At 34.4% G+C, this 23,167-nt stretch overlaps 1 protein-coding gene across 6 annotated transcripts in view; it reads left to right on the top strand.

Moving 5' to 3' along the window:
• The window catches only part of LOC145666666 (hemocyte protein-glutamine gamma-glutamyltransferase-like), a 124,390-nt gene that overhangs the window by 85,724 nt on the left and 15,499 nt on the right, over window positions 1-23,167 (top strand). For all 6 annotated transcript variants that reach the window (XM_081734137.1, XM_081734135.1, XM_081734136.1 and 3 more), the window contains exons 7-11: window positions 1,072-1,246; window positions 8,699-8,959; window positions 14,518-14,686; window positions 20,707-20,804; window positions 22,222-22,388. In XM_081734137.1, the coding sequence (XP_081590263.1) occupies window positions 1,072-1,246; window positions 8,699-8,959; window positions 14,518-14,686; window positions 20,707-20,804; window positions 22,222-22,388 (870 nt within the window). The remainder of the gene's footprint in view (window positions 1-1,071; window positions 1,247-8,698; window positions 8,960-14,517; window positions 14,687-20,706; window positions 20,805-22,221; window positions 22,389-23,167) is intronic.

Genomic DNA, 23,167 nt, shown 5'->3' with positions numbered 1-23,167 from the left:
TTCAACTTTTTACATTGGATTTCTGGGACTGCTCTTCTGTACATAATCAAATATTTAACACGTTATATATTGCAACATATGTAAAATCATTGACTAATTAACTACGAATTTTAAGAAACCCAGAAGTTTATCAGCACAGACACAAAAAAAAGCCGACTATTGACTCTTGTCCTACACCTAGCAATCCTAGTGAAGCTGTTATTACGACCCTCCCTAGGATTATATTTTACATTGTCCACCCTCTCTCTTTTTTTTCCCCAAAAGCTTTCTTTTTTGTATACTTTCCAACTAAAACTATATAAGCTACCTGCGCTTTTCACATGCTAACGACATCTCAATCTATTAATCTGTACTATATTTGGAAATGAAATGAAATGAAATCTTTGAGTTTTACGTCCCACGGTTATGCCGGTTAGGCTAAAGGAGACGGTGATGATGAGTAATGAATGAAATGGTGGAATGAAGGAAGTGGGAGGAAACGGGAGAACCCCGAGAAAACCCACGCACACGGTGTTTGTCCACCACAAAGTTCACTTGGCGGGAGCTGGGATCGAACCCGGGACCCCAAGCACCAGAGGTGAACGCTCTACCACTGAACCACTGCGGCCCCTGTACTATATTTGGTTTTATATAATAAATCTAGAATGAAATTTCGAGTTTAGGTCACATCCTGCATATTTGTACACCAGTTTTTATCATATATTTTCCTCAAGCATTAGCTATCCTCTTAGTCTATTTTTCTTCACGAACGAATGTCCAACTTTCGAATCCATGCAATGTCAACAGGCAAAATTGTGCTTCTATATGTAACTTTATTTTCAACTTTTTCGATACTGAATACAATAAGCAATTTTGTGCACATCATATATCTGCCACCAATATTATGTGTATTTATTTATTTTTCTCGTGAATTTTGTTCTTAGCGGCTTTCTAGTGAGTAAAGCAGAGGTCTAATACAAGTTATTAGTTGAAAATCCATTATTAAAATTTGTTCCTAGACGCAACAGAAAGCTGCCATTTCTTTAATCTTCTGTTCAATGCTTAATTTCTCAACGTATTTCTTCTATTTAGGTTAATTCCAACGACGATAATGGTGTTTTGGCTGGGAGATGGGACGGAGATTATAAAGATGGAACTGCTCCTGCTGCATGGACAGGTTCAGTACGCATCCTGGAGCAGTATCTGAAAACAAAAGGACCTGTACGCTATGGGCAGTGTTGGGTATTTGCTGCAGTCACTAATACGGGTAATATTTACATTTATAACTAGGAGTAGATTTTATTTCGTCCTGAATGTTTAATATAATAACTTTCCACATGTAATTCGTATTAAGAGAACAAACATAGCGATGTATAAAATGTTTAAGCAGATTTGTGTTACTATCGATAATTATTTATGATATCGATAATAATTGCTGTACAAATCATTATTGATTTAAAATCACGTATTTAGTAGGAATTTATTTGATTGAACTTTATTAAACTCATTATTTTGGAAAATAAATAGCTTAGTTCTAAACTTATTTCTAAAAAAGAAAAAAGAAAAGAAATCCGGATCCATGAATTTCAATGTATCATTTCAATAATAATAGTTAAATTCGTATTGAATGGAAGCTTTTCACTGTGAAAAGAAAAACCATTCTAGTTCTGAAGTGTACAAACTGCTTTTATGTTCAGAGTGCAAGATGTCTGATCTTGCATAAATTTTTCACCTATTAACCTTAGGTTGAAATATTTCTAGAGCAGGGGCTCTCAACCTCTTCCACTGAGGTACCACCATACTTAATATAGAGAATATCCATGCGCCAATACTCAAAATCATTCTGGAAAAGGATGATTTCTTTGTTCCAGGGTTAAAATTGACTTAGTTTGTAACTAAGTAACTAAATTTTCGTTTTAAAATGCAGATATACCATGAATTAATGGAATTGACCATTCTTAGAATCTACAAATCGTCTATTAAAATAATATATCAATTTTTAAAAGTTAAAATAACTTTAGCGAACACTATTCTGATTCTTATAGTACTTCAGTACTGAAATAACATAGTAAGGATAAGCAATGAATGGAAAAAAGCAGTATTACAGAATTCACATCCTTTCTTGATGATTGTATTTCTTTAGCCTATCATAGTTCTTAATAGTTGGTTTCAATTTACTTAACTTTAGTTTTGAATTGAATTCAACATTCAAGTTAATGCAGTACTTGTTTTGGGCCTACATAATAGAAGAAAATCCACACGTTCCAAAATGTAAGTAGTAGCAAACACTATTAAACACTGTACATCTTTACCAGATGAAAACGATATCGAAAAATTTCATAGTCAGGGTTTTCGATTCGGTTACATTTAACTTCTTTTTTTTTTTTTTTTTCTTGTCTCAAACAAGATATTTTCACACAACTTTGTAGAAGTCTTGCGTACCATCAGGGAGTAACTTGGAGTAGTATGAAAAAAGAACTTCATTCTTAATTTAATAAACTTAAATTAAAAAGGTAAAAAGAAGTTTTCATGCCTCCCATGTTCTAGAACAGTGATGGCCAACTTCTTCAAACTAAGGGCTGCATTATAGATATTTCTATGTGGCGAGGGCCGCAACTTCGTGATACTTTAAATTTACTTTCCCACTTATCTAGAAATTTTCGCTTTTCATCAGTAATCTTCCTTTTCTTACTCATACTGAAGTAGCACTGACTTTAAAAAAAAAAATCGAAATAATGTAATTCTTGAGGAGACACCTTGCAATTCTGAAGTATGCTCGTTAATGAACCAGTCTTATTCACAAACTTAGACTTTTGCCAGGTTCTCAACGACAAAATCCCTTCTAAGAGTCTTAAAAGCTCCTTTTGCTCGAAAAATATCCTTACATTCTCAAGGATAGATAAAAATATCTTTGATAATTTCTCAAACATAAAAACATATGTAAGAAAGGAAAAAAGGATTTAAAATTGTAAGTAAAAACATACGATTTAAACTCTGCCCTCAGTACTACTAACGTTTAAAAATATTCACAGCCACTCATTTTTTACGCTATATCGTGAACAAAAATGGTACGCTTAAATTCATAGATACCTAACGAAACCCAAATAAATTAAACAAAACACTAATCTAACTAATCTTAATCTTCCACGGTTTCCACGCCTAAAACATACATTCACTTTGTGTATTAGTTCAAGTCATTACATTTTAGTTATTTTTTTTAAAAAAAATATATGTACGTAATAAAATATTCAAAAAATGTTAACACTTATATTCTCGAGGATCGCACGAGAAGGCCTCACGGGCTGCATGTGGCCCGCGGGCCCATAGTTGGCCATCCCTGTTCTAGAGGATAGTAATTTATCATTGAATATGATGTAGCTGTATAGAGACTAGTAAGTTTCCTGTTGAGAGAAAATTCCTCCTTCATAGATCATTCCTTAATTTAGCAAATTTTTATTATAAATCCACATTACGTTTACAACAAAGCTAATCAATTGCTTCCTCATTTACTTTCTTATTCTTGAAATTAAAGTTTAACTGGTTTGTTCCCTGTAGTTTTGTTCTAATATCAATCAGATAATTTTCTTTGCGAAAAGGGCTACGCACTTACCTAAGGAAAAACAGTTTCAGTTGATTTTCTTTTTAATTCATGATGTTTCTGTTCTTTATATCTGACTGAACAAAAGTCATAAGAGACGCAACAACTTGAATAGCCTCCTAAGCCCTCTAATCAAACCCTCAGTTATTTAGGATCATGCAAGTGAGACTTAAAAGATTGTACTGTTAGTACTGAGCATTACTTTGCATGATAACTCTTGAGTGAAACTGAATTTTTGAATTCTTTATTTCTTTATTATTTTTATTTTTATTATATTTATTTATTTATTTATTTATTTTGACAGTAGATAAAGGTAAAGCAATTATCTCTGGCAAGTTCGCTAATGAAGTCAATCCCGTACAAATTAAGTTTACGTCTACTAGTCCAAATGATAAATCTTGTACGAAAACTTTTTTTTTTTTTTTTAATTCTGTTCTTGCAATAGATAGCTAGACCAATTGTCTCGGACGTCTTTGAAAATGAAGTCCACCCTCTTCTTAGGAATATAAGTACCACTTCTTCACGCCCATTAGTCTACATGATACGTCTTGAATGAAACTTTTTTTTTAATAGATAGCTAGATCGATTATCTCGGTTTAGTGTGTTAATGTAGTCAATCTAACGTAGACTAAGAATACGGGACCTCTACCTTACGTTTTGTGCGTTCCTTCTTATTGTCTACAAATTTATTTCTTGTTTTTGTGAATTATTTTGTTAACATCACGTGAAAAGATGTTTAAAAAAATATATAAGCTTGTTGATTTTTCTATTTTGAAATAATGTACAGAACGGAATTTTGTTTCCTCGTATTCTTTTTAGGAAAGAGAAAAAAGCGTCTTCCCTAAAGAACAACAATACATTAAGAATTATCTTGGATTAATTGATTTAACAATTGGATTATTATTTGGCCATCCAACCTTTCATTATCCTTCATTCTATCATTCAATAATCCACTATTCAATCATCTAGACTTACTCATTCTTCATCCTTCCATTTATCATTCAAACATCGATCGTTCGATCAATAGAATATCTACCTTCTAATCATCCAACCAATCACCATCCATCATTCATTAATTTAGCATTTAATCATCCATCATCATTCCATTTAACATTTAATACCAATGATTCATCTATTTCAGTTCAATCATACCTCAACCGATCATCCATTATATACTATTTATCATGCAATGGTCTACCATTCGATCATCTCATTATATATCATCCGATCATCCTATTACTCATTATGAGATCAAGAAAAGTGCTGCACTAGTTCGGACGACACAACGGTAACTATCATTAGATTGGTAAACGAGTAGATATATGATTAAAACAAAATCCAAATAGATAAAACATAGCATGAATTTCTGTACGTAATTCTATTAGATACTCAATAGGGTGTATAGTAGGTTATGCACGTAAATATTGGTTTGCATGCACGAAATAGCTTTGAAGTTAGGTTTATATTTATTTTCTTCTGTATGTTTTAATGTGCTTTAATTACCTTTATTTTCTGCTGTATGTTTTAGTACGCTTTAATTACATTTATTTTCTTCTGTATGCTTTAATGCGCTTTAAATACATTTATTTTCTTCTGTATGTTTTAATGCGTTTTAATTAAATTTATTTTCTTCTGTATTTTAATGCGCTTTAAAAAGTTAGGTTAAGTTAAGCTTTGTTTGTTTGTAGACGTCTTAGCTTGTTTTGAATAGTTACTTACATTTTGCTTTGCTAGTTATTTGTACGACTAAAAGCAGGGAATTCGTGTTACTATTCGGTTCAAAATCTCTTGTCGTCGCGAATTCTGTCGAGGAATTTGAAGCTTAAAATATATAAAACGATAATCATGCCTGTTGTTCTGTATGGTTGCGAAACATGGTCGCTTACTCTGAGGGAAGAACATAGACTGAAATTATTTGAGAACAGGATCCTGAGAAGAATATTCGGACCCAAGAGGAACGAGAATGGGGAATGGCGGAAGCTTCATAACGAGGAGCTACATAGTTTATACGGTTTACCCAACATTGTTAGGGTCGTCAAGTCTAGGAGGCTTAGGTGGGCAGGTCATGTAGCTAGAATGGAAGAAAGTAGAAACGCTTTCAAAGTCTTGACTGGCAGACCCATAGGAAAACGACCATTAGGAAGACCTAGGCGCAGATGGGAGGATAATATTAAGATGGATCTCGCAGAGACAGGAATATAAAGTAGAAACTGGATCAAATTAGCTAAGGATAGAAGTCAGTGGAGAGCTTTTGTGAACGCGGCACTGAACCTCCGGGTTCCATAGGCCATAGAGTTAGTTAGTTAGTTAGTTATTTGTACTTTATTTGCTCTCACTAGTCTCATTCCCTCTACCATTTGCATATTTTACAAATACTGTATTTTCTTCCTTGTCAGGTTACCGCTACTACTTGAAGAGGGCCGAAACTAGCATCAGAGATTGGAATTAAATAACATTCCGATATTTCACCTCAAACGAATACTGTATTTGTATTCCAAATTGTCTATAGTCGGCTATTTAGTATATATATATGTTTTCAGTTTCAGTTTCAGTTATCTCCCTTATGGGAGATTTATAAAGGAAGTCCCAGCCTTAGAGCCTAGTAGACTACTTCACTAAATTTGTTTGAAGTAAGCATATGTACTAAAATGGCACGAGCCAAAATGGTCGAATTTGCCTGTTTTAAATATGATTGTTTATCACACTGTTAATGTAATAAGAAAGGATAAGCGGCGCATGAATATATTAAAATTGAAAAACAGTATATTAAGATTGTCACAAACAATAAAATTGCCAAAAGTAATGAATTATAAATAATAAAAATTCATTAAAAATTGAGAGCAAAGCTCCCCAATACTTAGTGTTTACAGTGCCATTTTTTTTATTCCGATATATATGCTTACCTTCTACTTCGGGGATGAAATTAATTTTTCTCTTTTTGTAATTTCATTTCTTTTATAACCAATTAAATAGTTTTACTTAATTCTTCTATTTCTTTAAACTATGGAGATTGATGTTATATGCTTGTACTGTTTAGGAACATCGTCGGTAATATTTAAGCCAACTCTAATACAGCAACATTTAATACCGTCTTAATAGTTTGCAGTAACTCGCTAAATATGAATCAAGCAACAAGACAAACACTACAGCAAAACAGCAACAAGAGAAACGACTACAGTGAAAGAAGCTACATATACTATACTATGCATTATATATTCATATGCTATGTGCTGCTGATAATTTTGATGACGTTATATTTCGCAAACCTTGTATATCATGCTGAAATTTTCAACTAAGATTGCAAAGAAATTAGAGAAAGGGAATGAACTCGACCGAAATAACCACTTTAGCTATCTGTTGCGGGCGAACAAAAGTATTTTAAAAATTGTTTCCTTTCAAGAGTTCTCGTGTGAAATAACGGAAATAAAGAAGTTGCCTCCTTATTTTTAAATTGCATGGAATTGAGTTCATTAACAAACTTGAATAGAGATAATTGCTCGAGCCATGTATTGCGAGAAGCAGAATTGATAAATTCGGTTTCGTACAAGAGTTACCATGTGGACTGGCGGACGTAAATATTGGCCTTCGTATTCTTAATCTTTGCGGGATTGATTATATTAATCAGTTCCCCTTAGATACTTTCACTGCCTATCTATTGCAATAAACAGAGTTCGAAAATTCGGTTTTTACCACGAGTTATCGTACGGAGTAATGTATTAACAGCATAACCATACAAGTCTCACTTGCGTAATCTCAATAATTGAGACTCGATTAGAGGGTTTGAGAGGTCCTCTTAGCGATTGTGCCCGAAGAATCGAAGTATCACAAGAATAACCAAACCCGTCTGTCCATAAAGAAAGTTCAGGGTCCTTGTCTTAGTTCAAACCCAACTTTGATAGTCCATATAATTCGAGTTCCAAAGGACCGCACATCATAGGTTTATCCGAAGTCCAATCCATAGGTCAACTCCGTTCCAAGTAGATATGAGAACAATGAGAACAAGAATGTTGTTCGAAATAAGTGGTTTACAATCTGAAATGGTGGGATGTTTCAGTTTGGGCTCCATATTGGTAAAGAGTCTTAAAAACCACGTATTTCTAACAATGCCATGCCGTGGAAAATCAGCGTCCGGGACGAGAGTATACGACCCCCCACTCCGAACATTTGAGTGTGGTCAACATACCAACAGCAAAGCGCCACCATTGTTGGCGCGAAGCGTAAGAAAAATTTCAAAAATAAACCCTACTTTTCCTTGGTTTTGAGCAATTTTTATTACTTTTTCCCTCCATTTTTATATATATATTTTTTCCTCCAGAATTTTACGCCCCTCTTACTTCGACGCCCGGGGCCGTCGTCCCGCTCTCCCCCCTTACGGTACGGTACTAATTTCTAACAACTTTTATCTCCTATTTTTTATATCTTTATTCATAATGAAATTAGCCTATAGTTCCGCACATTTTATATAACGTGTATTTCATAAGGATATTAAATTCATCAAGCTATTAAATTCACTAGGCCTATGTCAAGTTTGGACAAGATCGGATTAGTTTTGGGATTGCATATAGTTCAATTACTTGATGCTTTGGATTCCATGTTAAGCAGTAGATCCACGTCTCATATATCCCCGCTGCTGTTGAGAAGGGACGCTAAATCCAAAATCAAATCAATTTTTTAAAGGAAAATTAAATAAAAGACTAAAAAATCAAAGCCTTGCTCAATGCGACAATATAATTCTGGAAGTTTTATCTCGTATCTCATGCTTCTTGACTTTCAATACGGTGTTTCTGCATAAAGATAGTAATTTTTTCACTCTTTCTTCTCCAATTCTCTGTACATTCCATTAATGTTCCTTTTCCCTCAATGTACCCACACTTTTTTTCTATATAATTATGTGTATTCCTCTGTAACCTTCCATCTTAGCCTTTGTATTAAAACTATAAATTTTATCAGTAAAGATTAAATTCTTAATGTGCTGAATAAAGTTAATAAATGCAAGTGTGGTCCAATAATTTCTTATATAAAGTCTTTAATTGATAATCTATGATATGCTCATATTTACTATGTACGTAGAGATGATCTGCTCTATGTGCTAGAAATGTATTCTAAATCTTCCTATTGCAGTTTGCAGAGCTCTTGGAATTCCGTGCCGAGTCGTGTCAAATCTTGTATCTGCTCATGATACCAACTGCTCGCTCACGATCGACAAATACATTGACGAAAACAACGAAGAAATGGATTACGACCCCACGAACCCAGGTAGTGGAGATTCTATTTGGAATTTCCACGTGTGGAACGATGTTTGGATGGCTCGACCAGACCTCAAGAAAATTGGCTATGGTGGGTGGCAAGCCATTGATGCAACACCACAAGAAACAAGTGACGGTAAGTGAAGCTTTAAATATATAGCATTTACTTAATTCTGATAGTTTGGGGAACAAGACAACTGCAACATCATTAGTCTCAAAAGCGCATTCAGTTACCTTCAAGTACACAAATTATTTAAAAGATAGGTAGTGTTTCATGAAAGCTAAGCGTAAGGTCTTACATTATATATGAGGGTCGGCTGGAACGTTGCTGGCCTGACATGGAAGGCAATGTGGTAGCGAGTTGAAATTTTATATATATTCCAGATAGTTCCCTTGTTTTTAAATGCACTTTCTGAAGACCTCCAGTTTCTCTAACACATTCTGAAAAGAGAAAAAATCTTCTGAATGTATAGCCAGTCATTTATAGCATGAATAACAACCTCGTTGATGCGAAAATATTTGACTTTTAGATGTGTCTTCATGAGAAAGAATATACGAAAATCTGAAAGTGCCAAGTCAGATAAATAGGGTGGATGTAAGATTAATTCAAATCCACATACACTCAGTTGCTAGAGTGTCTGGCGAGCAGTGTAGCACGGCGCGTTGTTATGAAGAGAACCACACTCTAGTTTGTAAGGGTGCTGCAACTGAATTTGTTGTTGCAGAAACTGCAAAATGTTTGAGTAATAGTTTCCATTAATGATCTGTCCTTTGGATCGAAAATCGATGAGAATATCTTCCGTGTCCCAGAACATTGACGTACAGTAATCTGAGTAGCAAAAAAGAAGGACAAAATTATGTTTACACAATTAACTAAAGAAATTACAACATGTAATATAAAATAATAATTAGTAATTCGCTAAACTAGTAAAATTAGTACTCAGTGTAAGTTTGAAGTCTTTTTGGCTCCGGCCTAACTCGCTTTCGGAAGTAGACGTTACAGAGTTGTCATCATCGTTTTTCCTTCTCTACATCTTTAGATATGCGTAAAAGGTCAACCACTTCCAAAGCCTTTTTCTGCTTTTTCTTAAGTTCAACTAACCTTGAAATTATTGGATCAGAGCTTAGCATTAATCTACGGAAAAGGCCCTACTTGATGTCTCTTCTTGAATCTTTTCGTAGTCTTCTCTATATTTTCTAACACTTTTGTTTCGAGATTGAATGGTCTCTTCGTAATCCTCCCCAGTTTCTAAAACGACACCTCTCATAACTACTGCCGTGTCGATAAATATTTTGTGTACTTTTGGTTGCATATAGAAGAATGCAATCTCACATATAACTCAATTGTTTCCATCTAGTAGGTTTCGAATACTATTATATTCACTTCATGCCCACGTGAAATTGTTGTCAATACTGTCCCAAAAAGAGAGCTCCTGATCTATTTCTACCAATTATAACCTATTTGAGTGTTTTCGATAAACCTTTGAGCAGTATTGTCATCATCTGTAATATAGTACAAGACTTATGTGCATCAACACTAAATCTCATTCTATTCTTAAATGTATCTTTCTTTTCTATCTCTCCTTTCCAGTGTTTCACAGTCTTAGTGATGGCATAGCATATTTTGCCACTAACTATTGATAGTGCCAAGGAAATCGCATTGTTATTTGTTCTCTGTTTTTTCATTGTCTTTCTACTTGGATACCTACTTCTAGGAGTTCATCGGAAACAAATAGGTCCACGAAACAGGTTTGCTGATGGCCGTCCACTCTTCCATGCATGGTTTCCCATGTCATTGTTATTTAATAGTAAAGAAACCATAGATGCTGTAAATAATATTTCGTCTCTACTTGAAGTTTGAGCCTGTGTCTGTTTATATCTAGAAGGGCCATAGCTAGCGTCAAACTTAATTTCCAAAGTAAAATGTTCCGATGCTAGTTGGTCACTCGTTGTCTGGTAGAATTTCTAAAATCCTGGTTGTTATGTGGTATAATAATAATAATAATAATAATAATAATAATAATAATAATAATAATAATAATAATAATAATAATAATAATAATAATAATAATAATAATAATAATAATAATAATAATAATAGTGAACATGTATTTTCGCTTAACGTTCACAGTCACTAACATTTTTTTTTAATGATAAGGTTATTCTTTTACTTGCATAGCTAAATAATTATCTGGATTTAGGATATGTTTTGTTTCACTTAAAGTTTTTAAATGATCATGTGCTAATGTTTCGTTGAATTTGCAGAGACAATAATTTACAAAGCTTTTTGTTTGATAGTTTTGTTGTATTCTTTCTTGTAACCATATATTACGAATCTCTCTCTCTCTCTCTATCTCTTGTAGATGTTACTGTCGTTACTTTTTACAATTTTGTTGCAACTTTATCACCTTCTGCCCTCAAATTCAACATGATGACATAAGAAAGCTCAGCTGCACTTAATATTCTTCCTGCGAATTATTTTCCATCTCTTACATTTATCATTAAATACATGATATTCTTTCGGCACATATGTGTGCATCCTAAGATGAAGAAGTGAACAGGATATCTGTAATTGGTGAATCCACATCTTCATGTAACAAGTCTGCATTTTCATGCTCTGACATTTGTTCTAGCGCTGATAATGTAGAAGGAAAAAAGAACATATTCTCAGTACATTATGTAGAGATTTTGAACTACAGCTATCTGTGTTTAATCGAGATTTCTTCTTATATATTTCTCAGTAATTTCATGTTATAGCTCATGAGTTCTTCTTTCCTTTCATTTTATCTTGGAGTTCTCGTCGAGACAACTAAATTCATTTTCATCCATCACAATATGCAGTGGACATGAACAAACGGTACAAAAGACAGTTCTTCACAAAATAAAGTACTCGAGTATAATGGAAAACTGATGAAGGGAGATCATATACCAGTATGTTAGATAAAATCTACAGAAAATTGAGTTAATAGCCTTTTGCAATCAAAAAATTGTTGAATTACTGAAATATAATTCAACCAATCATAGAATTCTTACAAATAAATTATATTCAACGATTAAAAAAAACATCTATAAAATATCTAGCGAAAGAACTCCTGGATTAAGAATTAACTTCAATACATATGTAAATATATACAATCATAGAAATTTATCAGACATGTCCGTAAATCCACATACGGAAATCTTCACAAAATAAATTATAACCGTAAAAATATAATTACAATTATTACTGTTACCACCTAGAGATGTCAAAACAACAAATAATTTGACTCTTCTAAGGATTTTCATTGGACACAATGGAAATCACAATAAAATGAATGAGATATCTTCCTTATTTATTTTTATTTCTATTTATTGAACAAATTCCCATATCCCCATAACTTTGCTATTTTACGCAGGGAAATGGAAACAAACAAACAAAAAACAAAACCACAAAACACAAAATAACAATGTCAACAAAGAGTGCAAAAGTAATATTATTTTGCTAAAGCTCATTTAATTGCTCTTTCAAACACCAGGTAGCTCGAAAAAATGTCCACATCAGTTTTAAGATTATTATAACAGTTCCGTATCCTGTAAAAACGAGACCTCTGCCAAAATAGGACGGGCAAGATGGAATAGGTGGGTATTCCGGATTATGCGGGAAGGGACACGTAAGGATAGTTCCTGAAGCAATGTTTCCGATCTTAAGTTTCCATTAACTATTTTATGAAGAAATTTCAGCGTACTCAGCGTAGTTATTTCTGCGTACTCCCGGAGTCTGGATATTAAGATGTCGCAAGAGTTCCTCATTAGATAATATTCGAATTGCGGGAACACGAAAGCGTACTATTGTAATACAGAAATTAAGAACAGAATCTAGTCTAGTCTAGAGAGATGTGTAACTGTGGCCCATATGGGAGAGCAGTATTCGATCTTGGGCGCTATTAGAGTTTTATAGAATGTTACTAATGATGCCACGGAGCGTAGTTCAGTGAATCGGGAAAGGAGGCCCCAACAAATGCATTAATTTCTTTACTATTGAGGAGATGTGATCACAGAACATAAGTTTCGAATCAAAGATGACACTAACATCATTATGACTAGCAGAATGTGTCATAGGAGACTCGTTAATATGGTATTTGGAGGGAGCAGGAAACGAGTAGAGATCATATATATACAGGACAAATAGTAATAATTCCAGAGTCAACATGGAGGAAGTTACAGGGGCCCAAGTACACACCTCTGAGGCATCCCGAGATCACGTGTTGGGGGTTAGAAGTCGCCCCTGAAAGAACAACCTTTGAACAGAGATAACCTCAATTTCAACTTATAAGAAATAAAGAGCAATATAGGACTTAGCTAATAAGGCTGCCTCTTGATAAAAATAATTTTAAAACTCATGTAAGAAAAAAAAATGAAATCTTTGAGTTTTACGTCCCACGGTTATGCCGGTTAGGCTAAAGGAGACGGTGATTATGAGAAATGAATGAAATGGTGGAATGAAGAAAGTGGGAGGAAACGAGAGAACCCCGAGAAAACCCACGCACACGGTGTTTGTCCACCACAAAGTTCACTTGGCGGGGGCTGGGATCGAACCCAGGACCCCAAGCACCAGAGGTGAACGCTCTACCACTGAGCCACCGCGGCCCCACTCATGTAAGAGTTCAATTATAAGATCAAGATCAAGGATAAGTTCCTGACACTACACAGGCAAGTAATATCTTTGTTCCAAGATGAATAAATGTCACCGTCACGAAACTGTAGCCCTACACATTATTTTCTTACCAGAGGCTTAGATGTAGAAAAGGCTGCTAATTATAATTTCGTCGTGTACAGTATATTCTAATCTAAACACAAAAATAATACATGCACTTTTGTACATACTGTTTACATTAAACGATATTCAATATTAAGTTCTCGAGTAGCAAATTTATTGAAACAAGGAGTTATGCTGATTTGGCATACACGAAACTATAATAACCATTACCTAATTGTGAAAAAATAATTTCATTCTAATAGATTGACTATAGAAGGTTATTTTTATAATGAATTTATGTTTCTAATATATAGTTCGAAAAGTAACTTTAGCCTTTCGTATCACAGTATGACACCTTTTCTTTCCGCGGAAGCTTGGGAATGAAACTTTTTGACAGGGAAGATGACATTCCATGTATCCTTGGTGATGAGAAGTGACGCTAAATTCCCATCAAACAATCAATCATGAATCTCTTTGGCTGTCCAACCCTTCAGGAAAAGGCATCGAAAACCGAATCCATGTTGTTGCACTGCTTATGTACAGATGGCTTCATTCTGGCTCACAATTCCACCTAGAGAGAAGGAATGGTTCAAGATTAGAACACATAACCTTGGGAGAAACAAAACACAAATATACGATCTACTCTCTAACATACAAAACTTTCACAAATCAGAAATACGGTACTTCCTTTTGTATCAGACTGACCCTCGTATAATTTTTCGTAAATATTTTAGGTTTCTCCATAATTTTACTTTTCTTACATAAAAAATAAGATAGTTTAAATTATAAAGTTTATCGTAAACATGAAGTCTACGAAAAGAATCTGAAGACATAATGATATCTTTGTTGCTGATTAAAAGGTTTATTTATAGCTAATAGTAGGTGAGATATGATTTACAATTGGATAAGCTGCAGGATTTTACTTACAATTGTGGTTGACTACTATGTTTTACTTACAGGAGTTTTCCAATGTGGCCCGGCATCTTTGGAGGCTGTAAGAAATGGCGAAGTTGGCCTTAAGTATGATGTTCCCTTTGTGATTGCTGAAGTTAATGCAGACTTAGTTCGATGGAAACGTGACCCAACTTCTCCTCAAGGTTATATAAAAGTGGAATGCAATAAGTACCAGTAAGTTACAGTATTATGAGCTTTCAATTAAATAGAAATTTTCGACAAGAGTGGATAATTAAGTTCTGTTTGAATTTTCACTTCGTTCACACTCATAGAGAACATGGCGGAAGGATAAACCGAATGATTCTTCTTTTTCTCACATATCTTTTATTAGTTATTTATAGAAGGTTTACAAAAGAATCAAGATGATGAAACCAATGTTCACATCCAACTACAAATATTCCTTACAGCCCTCACTGCTGGACTAGCGTGTGAGCCTTTCATGCATGGGGAGTCCGGTTCGATTCATGGTAAGGGTGCAATGAGGTTACGATGGTTCGGATTCCACTTTACGATGGTTCGGTTCAACAATTACGATGGTTCGGATTCCACTTTAAACTGTACATCCTCATGCAACTTTGGGGCTGAAGGGACACTAAACTACAACCAAGCAAATATAGGCCTACCTCACAATAATTGGGACATAAAAGATTACATGCAAAAGAAGAAAGGATATTTAGAGTCTTTTAGATGAATGTTTAAGATACTAATTAACTAAAAGGCTCCAAATATTATTTTGTCCTCTGCATTGAGATCGTACCAACATTGTCACCATAATGTAAATACGACCAAAGCACTGTTCTCCATTGTTCAAGCTTTGCTTTTAGTATACGTAAATTTGATGTAAACTACTCACTGAGCAAAAGAATACGTATATTGTAAAAATTATTAACGTGCAACAGTTTCTCCAACTATCTACTTTGGCTTCTGTCTGATGAACCCAAAGTGGATAGTTAGCAAAACTGTCACACGTTAATAATTTTTACAATATACGTATTCTTTTGCTCAGTGAGTAGTTTAGACCAAAGCAGGATCTCCACAATGATCAATAGGATGGTTTGTCAAATTTCTCGTTTAACTAGTAAGGGGCGTTAGGGATTTGTGTTTATATGCCACATTCGTCTCGAAAGATTTCTATGGGACACTACAGTCCGAATTATATTCTGCGTTAAATTAAAAAAAAAGTGACTGAAAGTCACTATTGTTTTATTAAATTTATTTTAAATTTGAACTGTTTTAAGAGCCCAGAAGCCATCTTAAGAATCTTCATTCTACCCTCATGATATTGAAATTTAGCGAATTACTTAAAGACAATGAAAAAAAAATAATAAATAACATCTTCAAAATACTATCGAGGTGAGTGTAAAAACTTCAGTATCGAAAACAGATGTCAGCACGTTTCTAATATTTTCCCAATGTATTTTGTAAAGAGCGACAATATTCACAATAATTGAATAAAGTTCAAGAATTGGATATTCAGACTTTATCCAAAGACAAGTTGAATCAATAATTTGAGAATAATCAGTTCACATTTTGATTATTTTATATTATTCAATGTGCAGAGAACTAAATTTTACTCTTCAGGTGAATGCTTCCAACAATAAGAATTTCTAAACAATAAAAGAAACCAAAGTAAAAAGGTGCAGATGATTCTATTATTATCAAAATAATAATAATAGAATTGATTGAAATTGCCTTTGGACAGAGTTTAAACATTTACTTCTCGAAGTTCATTCAATTATTAAGAATATTGTCATCCTCTACAAAATACGTTGGAAAAATAGGGAAGTGAAGTGCTGGTATCTATAGATGTTTAAGACTCTTTTAAACTCACTTTAAATAAACTAATTCCAACGGTTTCCAAGGTTATATATATATATATATATATATAGGCCAGGAATCTGGGTGGTGCAGTACATGACATCATAATTGTCAGGCACCCAAATTTCTGTACTATAGAAATGTTTTGAGAACAACTAGTTCATTTAATTTCGTAGATACTATGCTACTCATTTTCTATATTTCTTGTTTTTTTCTATTTACTTTTCTTTAAGTTATCATCATAAATATTCTGCCATTATTGGCAGGACACTTGCTGCAACTGAGAAGCTTCCATGCTCCACGTTCTTCCTATCACCTCTTCGTCTTCGCGTTCGATTTCTCTGTTTTGATACCATCCATTAGTTGTGCCACCATACCCTTTAGCACGTCCCTTATGATACAGTTCCTTCTTAGCCAATGTCCCAACCAGTTTCTCTTCCTCTTCTTAATAATATCTAAAATTGTTCTTTTCGCGCCCCATTTCTAAGACTCTCTCATTCGTTTTCCGCTCGACCCAGTTAATTCGTCCTATTCTTCTATACACCCACACTTCGAAAGCCTTCAGTCATTTTTCATCATTTTTGCGTAGTTTCCTTTTTGCTGCCCTATACAGCACAACATTCCACACGAAGAAGACTCAAATTTTCCGACATTATACAATGATCCAACGTTATTTTCCAACATAAGTCGGATGAGAACACAATATTCCGTAGTTACTTTTCTATTTTTAAAGATCGATCTCTTATTCGGGTTTAAAAATCGATATCATCCTTTCCGTATGCAACCAGCTTTATTCTTCATTAAAGCGTGGATTATCTTCTACACACGGGTTAACATTCGCAAGTTCGAATAAAATTTCGTATTTTCACGATTTCTTAACAGTCTTTTTTTAAAAAAAGTAAAGAAAAGAAAAATTACTTTATTTTTTTTAATGACAAAATAAAACAAATTGTTAAAAAGTAAAAAATAAATAAATAAACTATTTTTTTAAAACCACGCTTTCTTTAGAAACATTTTACTAAACAAAATAAATCAAACCTTGTGCTATGAAGTTCTAATTCTAATTCATTTGTCAACAATTTTTTTAAAAAAATTTCTAATATGTACGAGGGGCATACTGACAGTCGTGAGCAACATTTATTTTTCACAACCATAATCTTTATTTGTAAGTGAAACCAAATATATATCATCTCAATCTACAGATCTTTCTTTCACTTTTCCACATAGGCTCCGTTTTGTTTGCACACATTTTCCCCGTCGTTCTGAAAGTTTGAAAATACCCTTGCGATAGAATTCCGTTCCAGCTGCCCGTAGATACTGACGCACTGCTTGCCGAATATCCTCCAGTGTCTCGTAGCGATAGCGTCGCATCTGTTTCTTCAAAAAACTGAAAAAATGGTATTCAAAGGATGCCATGTGGGAGCTGTAGGGAGGATGTGGAAGTGTTTCTTTCCACCCAAATCTCCTGATCTGCTCCATAATGTCACGTGCAGTATGCGAACGCGCATTATACTGTTGAAGGATGATCTTCTTTGCAGGACGTTTATCACGCAAAGCACGACGGAGCTTCGAAAGTGTCTTGATATAGCAGGCAGAAGAAAGTCAACCAGAATGCAATCCTGCGCATCCCAGAAGACGTTCCCCATAACTTTCCCTACCGATTGCACTGTCTTCGCTTTCTTCTTCGGTGGCGAATTCGAGTAGTGCCATTCCATACTCTGTTGTTTTGTTTCAGGTTCATAATGATGGAACCAGCTTTCATCTTTAATCACGGTACTCGTCAAAAAGTCATCACCTTCATGTCGAAATATCTGACGTTTGTGGTCCTCAGTTAATAAACGGGGGAGCCAACGGGCACAAACCTTCCCATAACCTAAGCTGTGAATCATTTCTTGCAACCCACTATGTCCAACACCAAGTTTTGCGGCGCTTTCATTCACAGTGATACGCCTATCTCCCCTAATCAGCTCATTAACCCTTACCTTGTTGCGTTCCGTGGAGGCAGTTCGAGGACGCCCACTGCGAGGCTCATCTTCGATACTCGTATTTTCATTATTAAAATGTTTTACCCACCTCCTATCACTGCTGGCATCCATGCACAAATCTCCACAGGCACGCTGCAGTCTGCTGTGAATTCCAGAAGCAGATTGGTTCTCTTTAACAAGGAATTTAACCACAGCACGCTGTCCAAACGAAACATCGCTACACGCCATTTTGGAAACCCTGCCTGTGGTCACGTAATTCGCCTGACTTCAACCCAATTGAAAATTTATGGAGTATTTCGATATGATATATATGCAATAGTGTATTTACGATTTTGTTTCGGGGGCTTTGATAACTTTATTCCTGGAAATGTGGAAAATGTGAAAATTCTGCAAGATATTTCATTGACTTTAATATAGTAAATAAAATTTCCGGGGAATTTAAACCCGGAAGCCCCCGTAAATACGCCACTGAAGGGTGATGAAAAATAACTCAAAGCTTTCGAAATGTGGGTATGTAGAAGAATGGCAAGAATTAGCTGGATCGAGCGGAAAAGGAATGGAAAAGTGTTAGAAATCTTGGGGAAAAAAGAACAGTTTTAGATATTATTAAGAAGAGGAAGAGAAACTGGTTAGGACATTTGTTAAGAAGGAACTGTATCATAAGGGACGTGCTAGAGGGTGTGGTGGCATGAAGGAGAAGACGAAGGAGACTACAACTACAATTATTAATGGACGATATTAAAACACAGAAATTGTACGTGAAGACGAAGAGGTTAGCGGAAGATCGTAGAGCATGGAAGCTCCTCAGTTGCAGCAAGTGACCTGCCAATGGCAGAATATTTATGATGATGATGGTGATGATGAAGTTAGTAAGTATTGTTCGAAAAAATGGAATGGGTGTAGCGATAACCCTTAAAATGTGTAACAATATTTTCCAATTTTAATAAAATATTTCAGATCTAAGTATAGTAGTCATCAATCAAATCTGATTTACACCCAATACAGAATGACTAATTGTTTCTGTTAATAACCACTTTATAATGCATTACGATTACACATGCTCGTAATAGATTAATGCTTTTCGTTAAAAATTACCAAAAAACATATAACACAGATTATCTCTTTTCTATTTATTTATGCTGTATTCACAAGTTGGCATGGACTGAAGATTTTGAAAGTGCAGCTCTTTTTGATTAAAATCCAATGTTTATATTATTACTAACTGAGTTGATTTCATTTACCATTCCTTATGCTCCATTATGCACTGCTGGTATAATACTGCCGGCATCAGTTGGTATAATACTACACGAGAATTATTCAGAAAACAGCTTCCCAATTTTCCCTTAGTCAATAACTTAATGAAGAAAACTAAATTTTTACACGCTGCATTTATAGCTTTCCACATGTATGTGCGATTGTACTAAGAACATTAGAAAGTAGAGGATCTGCCCTTACGTATCCTATTAACTCAATGAAGCCTCGAAAAACAACAGAGCATCGGTACGTCTGATTGACTACTTTCGCTTCCGCCATGAATGTTGACTCAAAACACTGCGATCTTAGTAAGCGGAGCGGGCGGAGTGGAGATTGCAAAACTGTGACGTATGGATTCACGATTTTGTTGTATAGGCAGATCCTCTATTTTGTGAAACCCTTGGATTATATAGCATTAGAACAAATAATGAAATTAATACAGTATCATGAAGAAATGACATCTCTCAACTCCCAATAGGGAAAAAAGAATAGAAAAATTTGCAAATTAATACAGTATTATGAAGAAATGGCATCTCTAAACTCCCCAATAGGGAAAAAAGAATAGAAAAATTTGCAAATTAATACAGTATTATGAAGAAATGGCATCTCTAAACTCCCCAATAGGAAAAAAAGGATAGAAAAATTTGCAAATTAATACAGTATCATGAAGAAATGACATCTCTAAACTCCCCAATAGGGAAAAAAGAATAGAAAAATTTGCAATTGAATTCTTCTTCGAAGAGAAACTGTGGTAAACATTTACAATATCTAGTGTAACATATTCGAAGTCACAAACTTTGTTTTTTTGAATTGAGCTGCTCGGGCAAACATAATGATATGCGCCATTTTCGGTCCTGCAGATGGCAGCAGAAGTTTGTTTGGTATGTGTCATTGCATTGAATTGAATTCGAATGTTGAACCTTTTTTTCTAGTTTACTCGAAAGTTGGAAAACGTGACATATTATTATATTTTCCAGAGCCTCTCAACTATATCTGGAAATCAAAAATATGTATCAGAAAAGAAGTGTAGCATGATATTATCATATGTCGGAAGTAATTTTATGATTAATTAAGTAATGATGTTTTTATGTGAAAGGAGAGAGTATGTATAATTAATGTTTGATGGTTGATTTCCAGTGTTGGTCGAAAGGTTATAACGAAGAAGCCTTTCATATATGATCCCAATGGAGAAAGAGACATGGAGGATATCACACTTCAATACAAGGGAAAAGAAGGTAGAACATCTCTTCAAATTTCTGAAAACTCCCAGAGATAGTTTAGCATATTCCATATAAAATAAGGAATAATTCAATATAAGGTCTTTCAAACAATTTTCACATGACTATTCCTGTTGTTTTCTTCAGAGTTGCTGATTTTAAAACCTTCATAATTTTAAGCCACTGTAATGCCCTTTCAAAATTGTTTATCACCATGGAGTAGAGGTGCAAGTGCAAGGGAAGAAAACGGCTTTTTAGGGAAAAAAACTGTAATTGTTACTTTCACGATTCTTTTGTGTTAAAAATTTTGGACCTTTTAAACATTTCAACTTTGATTAAGATATAACAGTACTTTCTATTTTTCATTTCCCATTATAACACTGAGGTATAACTTTGATTTATTTCCAAAATTATTAAATTGTATATTGACTGTGGAATGCAATTAGAGAACACTCAACTTAGGGTCAGGAAAAGTAGAAATACAAAAGAAACACAGAAAAGTTTTAACATCTTCAAAAGAAAAGAAATGTAAACTAATACGAAGACACATCATGCAGAAATGTTGTGCGAGTGCAAACGTCTATAAATCTAAATGTGTCCATGGAATGCTGAGCAGAATCCACGAGTTGTCGAAATTTAACTATAATAAAATTATGAGCGAAATAATTATACAAACGCAATTTATACACCAATGGCCAAACACTGAAAATGTCGCCGTCGATTCCGATGAAGACATAAAAAAAAAAAAAAAAAAAAAAAAAAAAAAAACAGTGACGTCGTATGGTGTCGCTACTTTCGTTAGTAAACACAATATCGAAATGATCCTTCAGTTGAAGTGATGTTGTGTATGTAGCATGTCACAGGCGTCCGCAAGAAGAGGCAAGATGTTGCCGTGCCCCTCTCCTAGGCCCTGGAATTCAAGCGCATTAATTATTTGAATTGTTTTCGGGGACTAGCAATATTTTTTAAAAATTTAATATGCAATATTTTCTTTATTTCTTTGTGTTTCCAACTCCTGTTTAATATAGGCTACTTCTTACTTGTTGCTCAAAACTAAGTCATGAAAACCTGATGATACCACACAAATCAGGCCCTAAATGACTTCTTTTCATGTATTATCCATTCACCTATCCCAAGCTAAGTCTTATTTCCCAAAGGAGCTTAGGTATTTAAGTATTAAAAAGTAATTAAAAAACAAATACTACAAACTTCACCTCTCCTGCAAAAATATCCTGCGAACGCCCATGGTACGTACAGTAATTTCAACAACTTTACTTAAAAGCTTCCTACTATGATGAAGTTAGAATAGAGTGTACATTTGAACTGCTGCATTTGTAGCATTGCATTCCTTCAACAATTTAAAAATAATAAAAAAAAAATATATATATATAATTCAAGACTTAAGTTTACTAATGGACTGTGTTACTGTATTCAGGTACAAAAGCCGAACGCCTCAATTTTATGAATGCTGTCAGAAACACAGAAAGAGCCAGACAGATCTTTAAGATTCCAAGCATCAACAGTGAAGATCTGGAATTTGAACTGTTGGACCTGGATAAAGTTCCACTTGGAGAAGATTTCAATGTAACAGTCAATTTGAAGGTAAATATGGTCTTGTTTGGATTTTCTGCTCGAAGGCAGGATCTAGGATATTTCTCCTAACAGTGATAAGCTACTGAGCCAATAGAATAGGGGTAGGATAATCAGTTCTTTTCCCTTATGGTTCAAAAGGTTTAAGGCAAATTTGAAATTAAAAAAGTTCTGGTGGAGAAATAGATGGAGAATTATGATTGAAAGTAATGTGCATGTCCATATGAGAGCTAAATAATTATATAACAAATATTCACTTGCATCAGTCAATATTTCTCCCATATTAGCGACTCTGATATTTACAGTGTAAAGAAACCGATTTTTACATAGGCAAAAAATAAACACTATCTTACAATTCGGTAAGCTCATCACACCAGTATACTATCTAAGACATTTTTATTATTTGATTCCTGGATGCAAGTATTCTGTTGCTCACAAATCGTATCTCGTTACAGTAATCTACTACCACATTGTTGAACTTACCTTAGTACATCTTTGGCAAATCTTAGGCAGTTAAACTCACTGAAACCACATAAAACGAAAGGTTGCTTTTTGCTTCTGAAATGTATATACTGAGCGATCGAAAAGTCCCTGAACCTGATCTTTAAGAAATTCTTCAAGTGAAAGAGTCTTATATACTAGAGTGCAGGTGATATTGCCGCTCTCACCAGACCTCTGGGTTTATGTTATCATATCACAGCAGCTGCTGAAAGTGTCTACCTTGTTGTAGAATGCACAATTGTACAAGACGGCACATGTTTCATGCTACGCGAAGCAAGTAGGTGTACCAA

This window comes from Thermobia domestica, chromosome 12, assembly GCF_964235325.1.
Source record: "Thermobia domestica chromosome 12, izTheDome1.hap1.1, whole genome shotgun sequence".
NCBI classification, from domain to species: domain Eukaryota; kingdom Metazoa; phylum Arthropoda; class Insecta; order Zygentoma; family Lepismatidae; genus Thermobia; species Thermobia domestica.
This window is presented reverse-complemented; position numbering and strand designations above follow the sequence as displayed.